The sequence below is a fragment of the Neofelis nebulosa genome, chromosome 5 (assembly GCF_028018385.1).
Source record: "Neofelis nebulosa isolate mNeoNeb1 chromosome 5, mNeoNeb1.pri, whole genome shotgun sequence".
In the NCBI taxonomy this organism is placed as follows: domain Eukaryota; kingdom Metazoa; phylum Chordata; class Mammalia; order Carnivora; family Felidae; genus Neofelis; species Neofelis nebulosa.
Genome location: NC_080786.1, coordinates 8,170,459 through 8,190,359, shown reverse-complemented (window position 1 = coordinate 8,190,359; position 19,901 = coordinate 8,170,459). Strand labels below are relative to the sequence as shown.

General features: G+C 45.1%; 1 protein-coding gene and 1 long non-coding RNA gene across 3 annotated transcripts; one reads left to right on the top strand and one right to left on the bottom strand.

Annotated features, from left to right (window-relative positions):
• Positions 1 to 863: 863 nt before the first annotated feature.
• RPL14 (ribosomal protein L14) lies at positions 864 to 6,221 on the bottom strand. Of its 2 annotated transcripts, XM_058729498.1 has the most exons (7): positions 6,200 to 6,221; positions 4,233 to 4,486; positions 3,616 to 3,717; positions 3,086 to 3,180; positions 1,751 to 1,850; positions 1,603 to 1,656; positions 864 to 1,179 (listed from the first exon to the last, which is right to left on the bottom strand). In XM_058729498.1, exons 1-7 carry the CDS (start codon positions 6,204 to 6,206, stop codon positions 916 to 918), a joined length of 876 nt encoding a protein of 291 aa, XP_058585481.1. In that variant the 5' UTR covers positions 6,207 to 6,221; the 3' UTR covers positions 864 to 915. The 2 variants fall into 2 exon arrangements, with proteins under 2 accessions (XP_058585481.1, XP_058585480.1); XM_058729497.1 differs by lacking the exon at positions 6,200 to 6,221 and having other exon boundaries at positions 4,233 to 4,559.
• LOC131511640 (uncharacterized) lies at positions 4,380 to 8,198 on the top strand. Its single transcript, XR_009261635.1, has 3 exons — positions 4,380 to 4,444; positions 6,708 to 6,749; positions 7,623 to 8,198. It is a non-coding gene; the product is annotated as an uncharacterized LOC131511640 (long non-coding RNA).
• The last annotated feature ends 11,703 nt before the right edge of the window (positions 8,199 to 19,901 follow it).

Sequence of the window (19,901 nt, the reverse complement as noted above, 5' to 3'; positions counted from 1 at the left end):
ACTTCCCTACTCCATGAAGCACACCGCATAGGAGGTAACTGGGCTTGATAAGGAACATGCCTGAACCACAAAGCACTTAAGTGACAGAGCCAGGATCTGAATGCAGGTTGTCAGCATCCTGGTTTTATCTACCAGACTATCAGGTTAAGTCTGTGTAGAACCTACCCTGTGAATAACCTTGCTCCAGCTTTTTCTTCCACAGGCAATGAGCCAAGTACAAACCAGAAAACCTTAGCACATTTGGCTCTTACTTTCCTTCCAGCCCAATCCATGAAGGCCTCCTACATGGCACTACAGCTACTTGGTTTGTACCAGTCAAGGTGAGGAATACTGCCACATCTGTACCACACCTTTGACCTTCCCAGTAAACGTTCCGTTAAGATTCAGTCCAACGTGACCTAAATCTGAGGGATCACTCCATTGGAAAACACTCAATGGCCTGTTGCACTCCTCATGGATCAAACGCTAAGCTGCCATTTTGTTCTGGGGTCTTTAGCCAGTCCACCACATTCTTGACTTTCCTACCACCCTTCTTATACCAGCTTTCTTTCAGGTTCCAGCTGAAGATCCCCACTTACCTAGATAACTCCCCACCCCTCAGGGAAGGACAGGTAACCCTAAACTGCCTGTATTTCCCTTATCTACTCTGCACCATTTGCCTATTAGTATCACCAAACAAAGAAGAGTTTTGTCCTCATTAATCCCAGCGAGGCTCCAAAGCCAGCTTCTGGTTAGAACATGATAGGGAACCAGAGAAACTTTAACCATCATCCCTTGAATGGTGACATCGACAATCCTATCAATCTGCGCCATAATCCTGACCCTAGCAACAGACTTTTATGTCACAGATCAAGTGCACTTGCCAGCGTGTCAAAAAGAACCTTTATTACGGATTTATAATAGCCTCTTATGCTTTTATGCTTTCTTGCCCGATGCCTTCGGAGCAGGTGCCTTCTGGGCTGGAGCTCTCTGACCCTTCTGAGCCTTCGGAGGTGCTGCCTTCTGGCCTGCAGCTTTTGGGGCAGGAACCTTCTGGGCTGGAGCCTTCTTGCCCGCAGCGGCCATCTTTTTTGCTGGAACGTTTGCAGCAGCTGCTGCAGCAGGTGCCTTTTTGGGAGAAGCTTTCAGGAGAGCTGCTTTCTGTAGCTTCCTAACTTCAAGCTTGATTATTCTGTTCCTCTGAAAAATTTCGACATAAACTATTTACCACACATGCACACAAGACCCATTTTTTCCATCCTGTATATATAGGACGTATACGCACAGAAAGCAAGCCTTATGTCTAAGACCCCTATGAATTCAGCTCTGGTCTACCCAGCTTGGGCAACCTCAATTACCGACTTTAGGGTTAGAATATAAAAATCTCGGGCGCCTGGGTGGCCCAGTCGGTTAAGCGGCCGACTTCGGCTCAGGTCACGATCTCCCGGTTTGAGAGTTCAAGCTCCGCGTCGGGCTCTGTGCTGAGAGCTCAGAGCCTGGAGCCTGCTTCGGATTGTGTCTCCCCCTCTCTCCGCCCCTCCCATGCTCATGTTCTCTCAATAATAAAGAAATGTTAAAAAAAATTTTAGAATACAAAAATCTGATAACAATTTCAAAACTTACCATTTTCTTTGCCTTCATGACTTTGTAACGGTCAAAATCTGTCATCTTGGCTTTCTGTAAAAAAGGAAGTAAATAGATGACCGCTCACACCACCCACCACTCCTCCATAAAAGAAAAGGTCACAATTCAAGTAACCCTAAGTCATTACCCTTTCTCTGGCTTCAATCTTCTTGGCCCATCTTGTGGCTGCCCATTTCGTATTGATATCTGCCTTCTGCCAGGCTTGTCGGACATATTTCTGGCGAGCACTACAAAGAGCCAAGACCAGATTAAGGAATCAACTCTGAAGCCACACAGACCCAAAGACAGCTCTGAGCCTTCTGAATGCACAATTTATACCCTGTTAAGTTAAACAGCATAAGCAAAACAAGCCAAAAGCACCCTTCCCACTCATTCATCACACTTCCAGCTGTAGTTGTCTCCAAAGACCACATACCACTTGGCACACTAGGTCTTTTACTCACTTGAATGTTGTCCACTAAACCAGGATGTCCTATTTATTTTTAAAGTAAGCTCTAGTCCAACATGGGGCTTGGGCTCACAACTCCAAAATCAAGAGGTCCCATGCTCTACTGAGCCAGCCAGGTACCCCTCAAACATACAATTTTCATAATAATAATTAAAAAAGCAAACCAATCTTTCTGGATATAAAATTACCTCTGATCTTGTATATACCATCACTCTGGTGCAGTGGACGTATAGAAAGCAATTTCCTTTTCATAAAGAATGATAAAGCTAATCCTTAGGCCTAATGTTTATTCTGTACAATAATGCTTAAAGACAGGCGGCCAAACAACAAAAAATCTAATTATAATAATTTTGAGGTTTTGTTCAAATACTTGAAGTATCAAAACCCTGCATGCTTAATAAACCAGCAGTACACGTGACAGCACACGTTCCATGCAATCAACCGTCACTGCAGTCGAAATAACTTTAGAGTAACACATCAGTGTTTTAACTTCCATAATCTATATCATGTCAAGAAAAAAAAATCACTATTGATATCTTCTATTTCCTCTAAGTAGCTGGAAACAGAATCGCTTTAGTGGCTGTCAAAAAGAAATGATGTAGGTTAAATACTTAATAATTGGCACACACTAAAAGCTGAACTAATGACAGCTAGTACTGGAAGAGACAAAAATTAGTTTTTGCTTTTTAAGCTAAAGGTGACTACAATATGTCTGGGAGACCAGAATTCACCAGGGCGGTATTTGTTGTGTAAATCCTGAAAGGAAGCAAGAAAAAGATGGCAAACCTGGATAAAGACAAAGCCAGAGAACGAGCAGGGTGGAAAAAAAATCAAAAAGGAAACAACGGCCATTCCTTTCTATACTGAAAACCCCTCTTCTGAATTGTTCTTTCTCTTCAACACTGTATGCTACATTCTCAAGAAAACAAAATGGCAAAATGTTTTCTGAATTAGATGAAGCTTTTACTAGTATAAACAAACTTGGGAGAGTGGTGTTGACTGGCATGTAGTTACCTGTGAGGAAACTTGAGGATGAAGTCAGTGAGCTGCATGCATTTGAAAGGCATCGCCTGCCTCCTTACCTGAGTGCAAGGTCCGTCAACCAAAGCCTAGAACACATAAGATCAAAAATCTCAGTGCAAAACATAATAGTACCCCAAACAAGGATTCGCAAACTTTGGTCACTTAGTTCATGGTTCTCAAATACCAAAAGCATACAAGGGCTTTCCGTGTGCCTGGCTCTGTTCTACACCCACTTTACGCATAGGAACTCCTTTAAACCTCACCAACTGTTTCAGCCCACAATCAGTCAAAAGGTCTGGCCAGTTTAAGTGGCAGAGTAATACTCAAACCCAAGAACATCTGGCCAATCCAAGCCTGTGCATGAAACCCCCACTTGGCACTGCGTGTTTCCTCAATGGTAAATTAAAGCTACAGCCTGTCCCATTCCTATCTCCAGAGGGCCATTGGGAAAATTACCATTGCCATCATACTGCAGATCAGTCACTGGCATGTGAAGTTGTGCTACTTTTCCTTACACTTACCCTGTTTTGATCAATAACATCTACAATCGCTACCAGCTTCCCGGCATGAGGCCCAAAGGAGACGTAGGCCACCCGGCCAACCTCCACGAAACGCCTGAACACCTAAAATCGAGGGGGAGGGAGATGGAAAGACTTACTGAAATTGAAAATACTCGTCAGTTTAGAAGGCTTTGCAATCCAAAAGCAATAGAAGTAAGGCAAAAAAGAAGGTTTGGGGAACACGCCCAAGTGCCATAAGACGACCTGATGAATGGACAAAACACGCAGAGGCGGCGGCGCCAAAGTCCGGTTCCCGCGGGCTGGAGCTCCAAGCACATGGGGTCTGCACAGCCCTAGGCCGGCTGGGCCCCGGCAGACCCCGGGCCGCTCCAGCTTTCCAGCTCTGGCGGCTACCGCGCGCACGCGAGGCCCGGGCGTGCCGGGCCTGCAAGGCCTTCCACGCGCTCTTCGACCGGGAGCCTCGCAAGCTCCGAAACTCCGTGCCCCACCCGCCTCGGGACCCTCACCCCAGGCTACCTAAGTCCCGCTGGACATCGTCCCACGCCTTCCTTCCCCCTCCGAGGCGGAGGTGGAGCGGCATGGCCGCCACACCGGGAGGCCGCAACAGCAATACTCACCATGTTGGCGGCGTTCAGCGAGAAGGAAGAAGGGCCGCCCGACCGGGCGGATGTGTAGAAGGCCGCCCCGCCCCTGCGATTAACGAGCCGCCGACGCGAGCACTGATTGGTTAGGGTCGTACGTGCATACGCGCACGCATGCTCGCTGGGAAAACATGGCGGAGCTGGTTCGAGCCTTCTTGCATTTTGGCTGACCGGAGCAGTGGTGTATGGTGAGGCAGCCTGGTTAGTGGCAGGACGGTCATCTAGTAGGACTTTAGAATGAAGAGCACAGAAGCTGTGACTTTCATTATAATTGTGTCCGCATTCCATTTGGCTTCTTTTAACATTCTTCCATTTTTCTTCCGTTTCTCCTAAGTACCCCGGATTTTTGTCTAAATGTTGTTACTCATGGCTTAGTACTAGTTTTGTTTTGTTGTTTTTTTTTTTTTCCCTCTAAGTGATCCCAGCAATTCTGTTACCTTTTGTTTGTTTGTTTGTTTTTTAAGTAGGCTCCATGGTGGAGCTTAGATTCACAATCCTGAGATCAAGAGGCACATGCTTTACTGACTGAGCCAGCCAGGCGTCCCTTAACCTTTTATTTTAAAGTAATTCAGGCTTAACAGGAAAGTTGCAAAACAGTACAAATAATTCCCCAAACAGCTTCACTTACGCTCCCCAAATGTTAACATTATATGTTTGCTTTACTGTTCTGTCATTTACTTCTAAACCCATTTGAGAGGATGTTAGACATGATGTACCTATTAGACATGATGTACTATTTCCTAAAAAACGAAGACATTATCTTACATAATCAGTGCAGTCAAACTTAGGAAAATAATATTAAGTCTATCGTTTATTCTGCAGTCCCTATTAAAGTGCTACCAGTCGTCCCACTTATGTCCTTTAGAGCAAATAAATTTTATTTTTCCTGGTTCATGATCTAATGGAAGATCACAAGTTGGAAGCTGTCACGTTTAGTGTTTTAAAATCTGTAATAGTTCTAAGCCTGTCTTTCATAATATATTTTAATATACAGGCCAGGGGCGCCTGGGTGACTCAGTCAGTCGAACTTCAGACTCCGATCTCGGCTCAGGTCATGATCTCATGTTGGTGGGATCAAACCCAGCTTCAGGCTGTGCACCTCCACCGCAGAGCCTGCTTGGGATTCTCTCCTCTCTCTGCCCCTTCCCACCCTCTCTCGAGCACTCGCAGCACCGCCCCCCCCCCCCGCCCAAATAAATAAATCAACATTTTAAAAAAAGGTCTTCAGGGGCACCTGGGTGGCTCAGTCAGTTAAGCATCCAACTCTTGGTTTTGGTCCAGGTCATGATCTCACAGTTGTCGAGTTGGAGCCCCACATCAGGCTCTGTGCTGACAGTATGGAGTCGGCTTGGAATTTTCTCTCCTCTCTCTGCTCCTCCCCAACTCTCATATGCTCTCTCTCACTCTCTCAAAATAAATAAATAAACTTTATTATTTTATTTTTATTTACATTTAAGTTAGTTAACATACAGTGTAGTCTTGGCTTCAGGAGTAGAACCCAGTGATTCATCTCTTACATGACACCCAGTGCTCATCCTTCCTTAAAGTGCCCTTCTTGGGGCGCCTGGGTGGCTCAGTCGGTTAAGCGGCCGACTTCGGCTCAGGTCATGATCTCGCGGTCCGTGAGTTTGAGCCCCGCGTCGGGCTCTGTGCTGACAGCTCAGAGCCTGGAGCCTGTTTCAGATTCTGTGTCTCCCTCTCTCTGACCTTCCCCCGTTCATGCTTTGTCTCTCTCTGTCTCAAAAATAAATAAACGTTAAAAAAAAATTTTTTTTTTTTTTTAAATCTTTAAAATACAGGCTAGTTGTTTTGGAGAATGTCTCTCAATATGGACTTGTAGTCAGATTCCGATCATGCATTTTTGGCAGAAATGCTGTGCCACTTGATGCAGAATGTCAGAATACATGCATAGGATATCTCTTTGTCTAAATATGCAGTGTTACCTTTCATTGCTGGATTAAGGTGGTCATTGTACTGGCAATTCCCAAATATCTTTCAGTCCTTTCCTCTAAACTCTATGCCAGTATCTTCCAGGACTGCACTACCAGCCTAAGTGACCTGCTTTCTCCATTGCCTCCCTTAATCTATTCTCTGCTCATCAGTCAGAGGGATCCTTAAAAAAAAATAAAAAATTAAAAAAAAAAACTTAAGATTATATCACTTCGTTGTTAAAACATTTCAGTGGCTTGGCTTTCTATAGTATTTAAAATAAAACCTAAACTCCTTACTCTAGCCTACAAGGTCCCACATCATATGCGCCTATATTCAAACACACCTGTGCCAACCTTCCTTTCCCATCTTCATTGTGTTTCAGCTGCGCTGGTCTTAACAGGCCAAGTTCTCTCCTGGTCTGTGAGTTTTGCACATAGTGACTCCCTGCCAGGGATGCTCTTCCCTCTGTTCCCACTCATTGCATGGCAGTGCCAACTCATCTCTTGTATTTCTTTCTAGATGGTTCTTCTGAGAGACTAAACCTATCACATAAAAAGACAGGTTAGTGCCCTTCCTCTTTTTCTAGCTCAATTTTATGTTTTCCTCAGAACCATTATCACAATTGCAATTGTTGACTTATTTTTCTGTCCATGTAGGTTGTAGTTTTGCACCAGGTGCGATAAGTTCCAAGAGAGCAGGACTGTGGCCATTTTTTTCTTTGTACAGTAGGCTCAATAAATGGGTAGTGAATCAATTAGTCTTTAGGCCTTGGTAATTTGCTTTATAATTTACAAAGCAAAAGGCATGAGTAAGAAAGTTCATAGCACATTTTTTTTAGTAGCCCCAAACTGGAAACTATTGAAAGGTCATAAATAAGAGAATGGATCAAAGTTGCTAGCAATGGACAGCAACTACAAGAACAATATGGATGAATTTACATATGGCACCAAGTGAAATAAGGTGGATACAAAGAGTGTATGGTATATGATTTAATTTATATACAATTCAAAATAGTAAACAGGCAATCTATTGTTGTCGGAAGTAATGATCATGTTTACCCTTGGTGCAGGCAGTAGTGACTGGGGATGGGGAGGGGAAGAGAGGCTTCTGAGCTGTGGGTGATGTTTCTTCATCTGGGTGTTGGTTACACCAGTGTGTTCAGCTTGTGAAAACTCAAATCTTATGACTTGTGCATTTATTTTCCCCAAATGTATGTTCCCTGGCTCTACAACTAGAGAATCTGATTTGCGGGCCTAGCGAGGGGTAAGAACCTGCATTTAAAAACGAGCTCCCCAACGGGTGCACTGAAACACGCCTGGAGAAACACTTTAGTTTTCTCTACAGTTACTGAATTATTTTCCTAATTTCATTATCTGATTATGTCACTCCTGTTTAAAGTGCTTCCAACGTTTCTTTTTATCCCCTATTCTGCAGGATGAAGTCCAAACTCCCTAACCTGGCATTCACGGCCTCCCACAATCTCACCCCAACCCCTTCCTAGCTTCTTCCCTCTGGCAATTCTGCGTCCCTCACCCCAAATCCCATTGTAGCTACAAGTCTGGCGGCCATTCATGCAGCTGTGCCCCCTCTTCCTGGAATAGGATTCCCACTCTCCCTTAAGAACGACAGCACGTCCTTAAAGAAAGCATCTCAATGAGTAGAGAAAGGGTTAACAGTAGGCAGGGATACATAGGTACCCTCCAGAGGTTGATTGCAGCGGTCCTACTCCTTGCGTCCACCGTACCCCCAGCCCCTGGCTGCAGATGCGAGTGGGAGGCTATAACTGCGGACGGGTTTTGGGGGGGGGGGGGGCGGGTGGGAAGATAAACGATTCCAGACCTGCCCATGCTAGGTGCCATGAATAGAGTTTCACAGACTTTTATCCAGTTCCTGGTAAGGTCCCAATAAAAAGTCAGAGACAAAAGTCCTTGGCGGCAACCCAACTGGGACCCCTCTCCTTCTCAAGAGCTTTGTACTTTCGCTCAATAAATTCTATCGCTTTGCTCAACTCTCTCCTGTCCGGGAGATTCTTTCTTCTACTCTGTGAGACAAGGACCAGGGTCTCTCTCACCCACCTGTAACGTCAAGATCCCTTCCCAAGCAACCCCAAGGCGGTTTTCAGATTTCTTCGAAGCTCCATTAGAATGCGTAGGCAACTCTCCAAGCAAACTGTGTACCTCGCCGGGTCACGAGCGTCCTGGGAGGAGGAAGATCTTTAACAGCCGAGACTTCAGAAACCAAATTACCAAATCAAACACACGTGCGGGGTGGCTGGCCACGCCCCTTCCGGGACACCTAACAGGCTCGTCCAATCACCGGGAGGAAGGGCAACTCCTGGACCACGCCAGGGATGCGCTCAGTAGTTCCTTTGGCTCCTCCCTGCGGGGCCACGCTCCCCGCCGTACGCCGTCCTGCCCGTCCAATCACCGAGAGGAAGGGCGAGCCGCAGCCCGCACCGGTAACACACGTGGCAGTCCGCGGGCACTCTTGGCTGGTGTTTCGCGTGGGATGTGTGGGAAGCTGTGTCCGCTTCAAGCTGTGCCTTGCGCTTGCTTGTGGGAAGAGGTCAATGTGAGGGGCAGGGCAGGCGCCCTTCGGGTGCCTGCAGGGGAGCACCGAGCATGGGAGTAGCGCTTGGTCCCAGCTTCGGCTGGGAGACGAGGGGGACGGCAGCAGCACGCCGACTTCCCCTTAGAGTCCCTGCGGGTGTCGGCACGGCCAGCTGTCCACCTGTAACCAGCTGCTCCCCAGAGTGCCTGTCAGCTTCAGCTGAGTAGGTGTGTCTCGTTTGTTTCTTTCAGTCACGGGGGATGGAAGCGTCAGTTCAGCCAAGTTTGTCGATGTCCCCAAAGAGAAATCTAAGCCTGTTCAAGATGTGAACCAAAAGCTACCCAGAACCGGGTAACCTTTCCGAGATGTGAACCGATCCCAGTTACGACCAAACCGTCACGGTAGTCATGTGTATGCCTGCCTGGCATAATATATTTAGGAGTGGAAAAAAAAAAAAAAAGCGCACGTTACAACTGTTATCAAAATTTTCATGTTAGGAGCCCCGAAGCTGAGCAAGACAGTGTCTCAGCCCAATCAACCAAAACCCACCGAGAATAAACCTGTAGTCCTACAAAATCAGGTATGTTGATTCATTGTAATGAGGGAGACTGCACACCACAAACATCATGGGGCATTTAACCAAATGAAGTTACAGGATTGGAGGGAGATGTGAAGTTTAGATGAATGGCAATGGAACACTGTTTTGATAGACTCAAAGCAAAGCAGGACTGTGTTAAGGGAACAATATCAGTCCTAGACAGCAAAATGGACCCAAGGTCCTGTTTCTTTGAGAGTGTTGTCCAGAAACCCCTTTTCTGTGGCTTTGCACCTGGATGGCAAATTGAAGCTTATTTCATTCTTGCTGATAAAACTTCAAACACCGAAGTTTCTGAGAGTCTTTGATTTTAGAGAACAAAGTTTCTCCGTAAGTAAGAAAGCAGCAATCAGTCAAAGAAGGTTATTGGGGCGCCCGGGGGGCTCAGTTGGTTAAGCATCCGACTTTGCCTCAGGTTGTGATCTCACTGTTCTGGTGGTGGAGCCCCTCATGGGGCTCTGTGCTGACAGCTGGGAGCCTGGAGACTGCTTTGGATTTGGTGTCTCCTCTCTCTGCCTCCCCCCTGCTCAAGCTCTGTCTCTGTCTCTGTATCTCAAAAATAAACATTAAAAAGAAGAAGGTTATTATGACACTTTATGGATGTAGCATTGGTTGCAGAAATATTGTTTCTTTTTAACTTTATAGCTGTTTTTTGTTTTTTGTTTTTTTTTAAGTAGTCTCTGTGCCCAGTGTGAAGGCCAACATGGGGCTTAAACTCGCAGGCCTGAGATCGAGAACTGAGCTGGGATCAACAGTCGGACACTTAACCAACTGAGCCATCCAGGCACCCCTAGCTGTCTTTATTTGTATCTGCTTTTTCTGCCCGAAGGAAGAGCCATGCAGGTTTTACTTCCTCACTCAGAGCTAATTTTTTTTTTTTTTTTTTTTTTTGGATTGTGAGCGGGGAAGGGGCAGAGAGAAGGCGGGGGATAGAGGATCTGAAGCGGGCTCTCTGAGAGCCCAATTCAGGGCTCAAACTCAAAAACCATGAGATCATGACCTGGTCTGAAGCTGGATGCTTAACTGACTGCACCACCCAGGCTCCCCAGTCAGAGCTAATTTTTACTTCACAGAAATGCTGATGATAGCTATAGGAGGAAAGAACTTTGAAGGTTTTTATCAATGGGGAAGTTTTAGATCTTTTATGTTGTAAAGCAGGAGGTACACTCACAAACCACATATTCTGGGATGAGAAAGATGTCCATAAGGAGGAAGACAATGGTCTATTAAATCCTGGGGACCGGAGTAAGAGCAAATGAAGGTTATTTTAGCAACCCATTGGTTGCTCACTTCCAGCTTCAAGTTCCCTAAGAGATGATGGACCCTGGAATGGATCGGACTCTTGGGCTGTAGCACCCAGCTCCTTCAGCAGTCCAGGTTTGTCCAATACTCCAAAGGCCTGGATCGAGTATTTTGTGGTCTGTTTTTTGTATTTAGCAACCAAAGAGGTAGTGTTGGTTTCTGTGCTTTTCAAAGATTGGTCCAAGAAAATGCTTGGGAAACGTAGCAGATGTAAGGAACACAGCAAGGCCACAGCAAAGGTGGAGGCTTCTGTTGCCTTTGAGTATAAGAAGCTGTTGACAGAAAGAAGTTGTCATGCCCTAAAGTAGATCATTAAACTCTTTGTTCTCAGTGGAAGACAGAATATTCCACTGCATGGAGGGCTCACTAACACCAAGATTATATATGCATTCTCATATTATATTACCGAACTGGACCCAATGTTAAAAGAAGATGTTACCTGTGCACTCTGGGAACTGCTGAACAAATGCAGAGTGAACTGGTCAAGCTAATAGGCCCCTAAATCCAGAACAAGTTCCAGGAACAGGGAAAAGCAGCTACCTTCCTCAGTGTAATCATAGATGAGAGCACCGGTATTTCTTTCAAAGAAGTCTCCCCTTCTTGGTGTGCTATTTTCACCAGGGTGCAGAAGTTAAGGTGGAACTTTGTGAAGATCGAATTGATTTTGTAGAGGCTGTTGACATGTGGTGCAGACGACAGCAGTCTGGGGTTTATCAGAGGAACTCCTGTGGGGTTTCATTTGCCAGAGGGTGATCATCCCATCAATGGCCAGCTGGCGACGGTTTGTGACAGCTCTCCCACGGTCTTTTTCTTACCTCTTAAGATGAGGGAGTTGGTTTCGCTATTATTTGGTCCTGTGCAGTGGAACCAGTTACCAAGGTTCTAGATACTGTGGGCAAAGTCACAGATGGCTAAAGGCATTCTCGGAGCACTTCACCACTAGGTTGGGTCTGCGGCAGACATTCCTGAATGAGTAGGGGGAATCCCTGGGAGGAGGAGAAGGAGGAGGAGGAGGGAGAGAGAAGCATCAGAGAAAAATGCCAGATGGAGCAGACTGAGCATCTGAGCCTTTTCACAGCTAAGTGTACAATCACCATCAAAGTTTCTTTGGAAATAGGCACCTACAGGGGTGCTGAAAGACCTTTTTTATTCTTTTTTTTAAATGTTTACTTATTTTTGAGAGAGAGCACAGTGCAGGGGGCGGGGGGGAGGTGGGGGAAGGCAGAGAAAGAGGGAGACAGAGGATCCGAAGCAGGCTCTGTGCTGACAGCAGAGAGCCCGATGCAGGGCTCACACTCACGAACTGTCAGGTCACAACCTGAGCTGAAGTCTGTGGGGTCGAGACCTGAGCCGGACTGAGCCACCCAGGTGGTCCAAGACTTTTTTTTTTATTCTATCAGCACGTTCAACTTAACGGTGATGACACTGTGTGTTGAGTACATCCTTTCATATACCGAGTCCTTGCCTCAGGACATTCAGCAGGCTGATACTGCACGTAACATTTGAACCTCATTTCCTACCCCTGTATCAGTACAGCTGTCTCTATCCTGGCCGCTATGCCTCTTCATGTACACCCTGCAGCAGAAGAGAATCTGAACCATACAAGGCACTCTGGCAGGGAGCAAAGGCTTGCCTGGGTTGGCTCTGACATGAATTCCTCAGGACAGCCACTAGGCATCGGGTCTTGGATGACTTTGACGCATACACACACACAGACAAGAGTGGTTGGGATGCTATCTGAGTTTCTGAGCTTATAACTGGTACTTGGAACTTGGCCCAGGGAAAATGCATCTGCTGAACATAATTTTGGGTTTTGCTATTTGATTTATATGATTGTTTTTAAAAGGCTTTCCAGTGTAATGGACCTTGTACTAGAGGAGGTGAATCTTGTGAACCTTTAATGCAGTCAGGTTGAGGGACAATTTCATAAGAGGCAAGCAGGGGTGCTCAATATATTTAAATCTTAATCACTGTGGTTCAGTAAAGAAATTAGAATTCATGAGGAGTTCTTAAAGGCAAGTGGCTTTGTACATTTTCTTTCCCTGCTATTATTGGATTAAAACTTTGCAGAGAGGAGTGCCCGGGTGGCTTAGTTGGTTGAGCATCTGACTCTTGATTTTGGCTCAGGTCATGGTCTCAAAGTTCATGGGTTTGAGCCCTGGATTGGGCCCTGCGCTGATAATGCAGAGCCTGCTTGGGATTCTCTCTGTCTTTCTCTGCCCTCCCCTGTACATGCTCTCTCTCTCAATAAATAAATAAACATTAAAAAAACTTTGCAGAGAAATTCTGGGTAGAAACCCAAGTACACTTTTTTTTTTTTTTTTTTTTTTTTTTTGAGACAGAGAGAGAGAGAGAGAGAGACTGCATGTGACTGGGAGAGGGGCAGAGAGAGGGAGACAGAATCCCAAGCAGGCTCTGCACCACCATCACAGAGCCTGATGCAAGGCTGGAACTCACAAACCTCGAGATTATGACCCAAGCCTAACGCTCAACCAACTGAGCCACCCTGGCACCCCGCACATTTTTCTTTCTAAGCAACAATATCTACTATAGAATCATTAGTACAGTCAAGGAATCCTTTTATAGGACCCGAGGCAAGGGAAAGGGAGGAAAAGGGGACCTTCAGAGAGTGAAAAAAGACGTACTTGATGAGGAGTGTGCCTGGGTGCCTGGCAGAGCAGCAGTGGGGTTTGCGGGAAGAAACACGGGCTGTTGAGTCAGCCCTGGGTTCACATATCCCGTGTCCCTCTCTGGCTGTGTGATGTTGGTTGCATTACTTAACCTTTTAATCTCCTTTCCTGTCTGAAATCAAGGTGTTTTGTTGTTGTTGTTGTTCTTTATAAATAGACTCCACACCCAATCTGGGGCTTGCACTCATGACCCTGAGATTACGAGTCCCTCTACCAACTGAGGCAGCCAGGTGCCCCTGAAATCGAGGTTTAAAAGCTCTCTGGGGGCACCTGGGTGGCTCAGTCAGTTAAGCGTCCGACTTCAGCTCAGGTCATGATCTCACGGTCCGTGAGTTCGAGCCCCGCGTCGGGCTCTGTGCTGATGGCTCAGAGCCTGGAGCCTGCTTTGGATTCTGTGTCTCCCTCTCTCTCTGCTCCCCCCCACTCGTGCTCTGTCTCTCTCTGTCTCTCAAAAATGAATAAACATTAAAATTTTTTTTTTATTTTTTCATATATGAAATTTACTGTCAAATTGGTTTCCATACAACACCCAGTGCTCATCCCAAAAGGTGCCCTCCTCAATACCCATCACCCACCCTGCCCTCCCTCCCACCCCCCATCAACGCTCAGTTTGTTCTCAGTTTTTAACAGTCTCTTATGCTTTGGCTCTCTCCCACTCTAACCTCTTTTTTTTTTTTTTTTCCTTCCCCTCCCCCATGGGTTTCTGTTACGTTTCTCAGGATCCACATAAGAGTGAAACCATATGGTATCTGTCTTTCTCTGTATGACTTATTTCACTTAGCATCACACTCTCCAGTTCCATCCACGTTGCTACAAAAGGCCATATTTCATTTTTTCTCATTGCCACGTAGTATTCCATTGTGTATATAAACCACAATTTCTTTATCCATTCATCAGTTGATGGACATAAAAAATTTTTTTAAAAAAAGGAAAGAAAAAAAAATCTCTCTGTGTTTCCCTAAACATTGCTGGTAGTTTGAATTGGGATAGAAGTTGTGACAAATATCTTGTAAATTATAAGTTTGTATATGTGGTTAACTACCCTGGTGCTAAGAGATTTGTAGTGAGACTGTCATCCATTGATTCACTTATTTAGCAAACTAGCACATACACATAATGATTATAGCTCTCATTTGTTGATTACACAGCGCCAAGCCCTGTGCTAAGTAAGGCCCTGTGGTCAATAAGACAGCCTCTGCCCTCAAAGACCTGTAGCCTGGGACAGCTCTTCTCTCATGAAACTGCCCTCTCGCAGCTCAGTGCTGCAGGCTGGGATGAGTTCACCGGGCAGGACTGGGCTCCATAGCCTGGGGCAGCCTCTTTCTCAGAAGAGTTGGATCTGGTTTGTTCTCACCTCTGTGCTCCTTTGGGAACAGGGGAGGGCTCTTCCTCTGGGGGCACCGACGGAGCTCTGGAAGAATGGTACAGAAGCAGCACCCTCCGCGATGGCTGTGCTGGAACCCACTGATGCTCCTTTATCGCCTGTAGAATGAGTTTGCCTCAGGAAGGTCGGGCTGTCTGCTTGGGGAAAGGGTGGCGGAGACGTAGGAAGTTTGTGGGGAGAGCTGGCGGGTTGGTTGGGATCCCAGGGTGAGGTTGATGCTCCTGCACCAGTGGACAGAGTCATTTCTGAACGAGTAAAGGGACAGAGAAGATAGAATGGCCTTTAGCTCCAGGAAAAGTACTTATGGTGTCTTAGCTGGCTTGAGACTTGATACTTCAATGCTTTGGGTTTCTTTATCCTACTGTATCTCCTCACTGATGTTCCCAGGAGGTGGGGAAATGACAGGGAGGTGATGGTCAACTTTATGTGTGAACTTTGCTAGGCTACAGACCCTCGTTATTTATTAATCCAGGCGTTGCTATGAAGGTTTGCAGATGTGAGTAAAGCCCATAATCAGAGTTTTTAAGTGAAGGAGGTTATTCTAGATAATCTTGGTGAGCCTGACTAAATCAGTTGAAAGACCTTAAGAGCAGAGCCAGGCCTCCCTGAGCAAGAAGAAATTCCGCATGTAATCTTTGCACGTGCTATGTCCTGAGCTTAGAATGACCTTTCACCAGGTGTTCAGATGGCTGACTCCTTTACTTGTGGACGGAAGCGTTAGCTCAGGCCCTCGGGTTCCGGCCCGCCCTTCCTGACAGCCTGCCCCGTGGATTTCAGACTTACCTTCAGCCCCCGTGATCACACAAGCCAATTTCTTGGAAGAACTGTACCTTGACGTGTATCTCCTACTGGTTCTCTTTCTCTGCCTAAACCCTGAAGGATTCTTGAGACATACCCACAAATTCATTATCTCACCTAAACAAAAATGCAAAGCAGTTTCCTGATATCATCAAACGTTCAGAACTCCAATCGTCACATTCTTTTATAATACTAAAAATATTTTTGAATGAGTGATTTTTTTCAACATCTTTAGTTAGGGAGAGAAAAAGCAAACACCGTCTTGGAAGGATTTTCTCTGTGGCTCCAGCAGAGGGCCTCAGGTCTCATGTGTTTCCAAAGGAAAGAAGTTGGTCTGGCTTCTCCTATAACCTCAGTCACGCCGCAGCCCAGCCCTTAGCACAGAGTAGACTTTTAGAAAATTTATGATGAATGAATGAATGAATGAATGAATGAGTAAGTGGGCGAAACAGATACTTTTTAAACTTGAATTCATTGGCTATCCTCTGTGCCAGGCACTGGCTATGTGCTAAATTTTCTCTTTTCTTATAACCATCCCATGAGGTATAGGTATTATCCTTATTTTATATATGAAGGAATCAAGGCTCAAAGAAGTTTGAAGGCTTTATGAAGATCATAAAGGTAGAAAATCTTTGAGTTAACCTAGATTTACAATTTTTATTTTTTTAATGTCATGTAAGACAATAGAAAGTATATAAACGGCTGACGAGGCACCTGGGTGGCTCAGTCGGTTGAGCGTCTCTTTATTTTGGCTCAGGTCATGATCCCAGGGTCATGGGACTGAGCCCTGAGTCGGACTCTGTGCTGAGCATGGAGCCTGCTTACGATCCTCTCTCTCTTCCTCTGCCCCTCTCCCCAGCTCACGCTCTCTCTAAAATTAAGTAAATAAATAAGTAAATAAATGTATACAAATGGTTGAGTAAAGGTACTATGTGTAGCTACTAGCCAGTTATAGAACATCACCGTCACCCCAGAAGTCCCATTGTTATGGGCCAAATGTTTGTATCCCCCAATATTCAGATATTGAAGCCCTAACCCCAACCATGATGGCATCTGAAAATGCCTTTAAGAGGTAATGCCTTTAATACCTAAGAGGTAATGTCTTTAATACCTAAGAGGTAATGCCTTTAATGCCTAAAATACCTAAAATACCTTTAAGAGGTAATTAGGGTTAGATGAGGCTATGAGGGTGGGGCCCTCGTGATGGGATTGGTGCCCTTAAAATAAAAGATACCAGAGAGCTCAGTGTCTTTCTCCCCCCAACACAAGCACAGAGGAAAGGCCAAGTGTAGCCTCAGTAAGAAGATGGGCTGTCTACAAGCCAGAAAGTGGGCTCTCACCAGGAACTGAATTAGAAGGCACTTTGGTCTTGGGCTTCCTGGCTTCCAGAACTGTGAGAAAATAAATGTGTATTGTTTAAGCTACCTAGTCTCTGGTATTTTGTTATGGCGGCCCTAGCAGACTAAGACACTCATTTATCCCCTTCCAAAGTTAAGAGTAATAATTTCCTTGATTTCCTTGAGAGTTACCTTCTGTGTTTTTGTCTGCTTTTGAACTTTGTATAAATGGAATTATACTATATATGTATTTTTTTTGTGACTTGCTTTTGACCCTCAAAGTTATCTTAGCAAGATCCATCCATATATTTGCATATATTTGCAGTTCTTCTGTTTCCATGCTTTATGGTATTTTCTAGTACAGATACATCACAATATACCCTTCCATTTTATGGAATAGGCATCTTGGCCGCTGGTAAAAACATTCCTAGGCATGTAGCCTGGTGTACATTAGAACACATATGTCTAAGGTATATACCTTGCACTAGAATTTTTGGGTCATTCAGTACGCATATTTTCAACTTTAATAGACAATACCAGAATGGTTGCATTAAATCACATCCCCACCAGCCGTGCCTGAGAGTTCCAGTTGTTCCCCACTCACCAACATTTAGCATTGTCAGAGTTTTTAATTTTGTCAAACGATGGGTGTATTGTGTTAATTCATGGGAGTTTGTTTTAATGTTTATTGATTTATTTTGACAGAGAGAGAGGGAGAGAGAATGGGTGGGGAGGGGCAGAGAGAGAGGAGAGAAAGAATCCCAAGCAGGTTCTGCACTGTCAGCACAGAGCCCAACTCAGGCTTGATCTCACTGATCTCACAAACCTTGAGATCATGACCCGAGCCGAAATCAAGAGTTGGACGCTCAACTAACTGAGCCACCCAGGCGCCCCAGTTCATCATAGTTTTAATTTGCGTTGCCCTGATCTGTGCATGAGGTTGAGCACCTTTTCATATTTATTGGACAGTTAGATTTCTCCTTTTGTAAAATGGCTTTTCGAGCCTTTTGCCCATTCAGGAAAATTGGATCATTTGCCTTTTTTTCAGTGAAACTTAAGAATTCTCCATAAAATTTGGAAACTGGTCCTTTACCAGTTATATATGTTGCAAATAACTCTGTGCCTTGTCTTTTCACTTTTACAATGGTGTTTTTTGAGGGACAGAATTTCTTAATTTTAATGTGATCAAATGTATACATATCCTCTTACGGTTAATGCATTCTGTATAATGCTAAATAAACCCTTCACTTACTCAAGATCTTAAAAATTTTCTCGTTTCTGTTCTAAAACCTTTGTAAGTCAACCGTTCACACTTGGGTCTTTAACCAGCCTGCGAATAATTTTTGAAAATGGTATGAGGAAGGGGTCGAATTTCCTTTTCTCTGCATATGGAAATCCAATTGACTCCCATCTTTTTCACTGCTCTGCCATGACACCTCTGTCATAAGTCAAGTGTCTGTACGTGAATGAGTATGTTGGACTACAACATTCTAAAGTCAGACTCCTATCTGCCATGTGACGCTGCCTTTCCCTGTGACAGGAAATGTGGCAGAAATAATGGGTTTTAGACTCAACCAGACCAGAATCTCAACTCAGTCTCCACCTCCCAAAACACTTACTAGCTGCGTGATGTTGGATGTATTTTACCTCTGAGCCCATGCCTTTCCTACATGGTTATGCTAAAGAGTAGACACAATTTGTGATACCTAATCACTTTCAAATACATTTGGGGGCCCTTGGGTGGCTCAGTCGGTTAAGCGTCCGACTTCGGCTGAGGTCATTATCTCGCGGTCCGTGAGTTCGAGCCCTGCGTCGGGCTCTGTGCTGGCAGCTCAGAGCCTGGAGCCTGTTTCAGATTCTGTGTCTCCCTCTCTCTCTCTGCCCCTCCCCCGCTCACGCTCTGTCTGTCTCTGAGAAATGAATAAACCTTTAAAAAAATTTTTTAAAAAGTACATTTGAAATTTTCACTTGTTTTGGTTGGAGTCTTGGGGCCTGGGTTCTGTAGTATTAATTTTCTATTGCTGTGTCACGAATTTCCATAAACATAGTAGCCTCAAGCCACACCTATGTATTACCTCCTGGTTCCATAAGTCAAAAGTCACCTGGGTTCTCCTTTTAGGGCCCTCAAAAGGCTGAAATCGACGTGTCAATCTGGTGGAACTCTTAACTGGAAGTTCTGAGGAAATATCTAATTTCTAATACTATCTATCTAATTTCTATCTAATATCTAAAACTTCCAAGTCTATGCAGTTGCCGGTGGAACAGTTACTTGGAGTTGTAGGCCTGAGGCCCCTGCTTTCCTGCAGGCTGTCAGCCAAGGGTTGCTGTTAGTTTCCAGAGGCTGCTCTCGGGTTCTCTCACACCTGACCTCCTCTGTCTTCATGTCAGCAACAGCACATCAAATCCTTCTCATGCTTTGAATCTCTCTGACTTCTGGAGCAAATCCCCTGCCTTTAAAGAGTTCATGTGAGGAGAAAACGCCTACCTGGATAATCTCTCCGTTTTTAGGTTAACTGATTAGCGATTACATCTGCAAATCCCTTTGCCAGGTAACGACGTAATCTCCGGAGTACCACCAGAGGGCAAGGTGATGGGGGCCATGTGAGGCTTCTGCTTACCACAGTTCTTACTAGATAGGTTGTTACCTGTACTGCAGATTTCATGATGGTCCATCTGGTAAGAATTCTTTGATACATGTCAGAAAGCCCAAAACACCTCATCAGCGTGTTCCAAAGCCAGAAACATTGCTCTCATGAAACCTTGGCCCTCTTCCCTGCACAGACATATCTGTTTTTTTCTTGCAAAATCTTGGTGATTTGGATGCTATTTTCATCTGATGTCTCTAAACTTTATTGCCCACCCTTCAGTCGTTTATGGAAATGACATCAATCAACAAATATGTTGAGTATAGTACATCCTTGGCACGTATCTAAATCCAAGCTCACGCCTGGCAAGGTGTTAGGCCCATCGTCAGTGTTTTTTGGATGTGTGTTGAATGAAGGAGTGAGTGATAAAGGGTGGGATTTGCCGTTCCGTAGCCTACTGTCTATTTTAGAA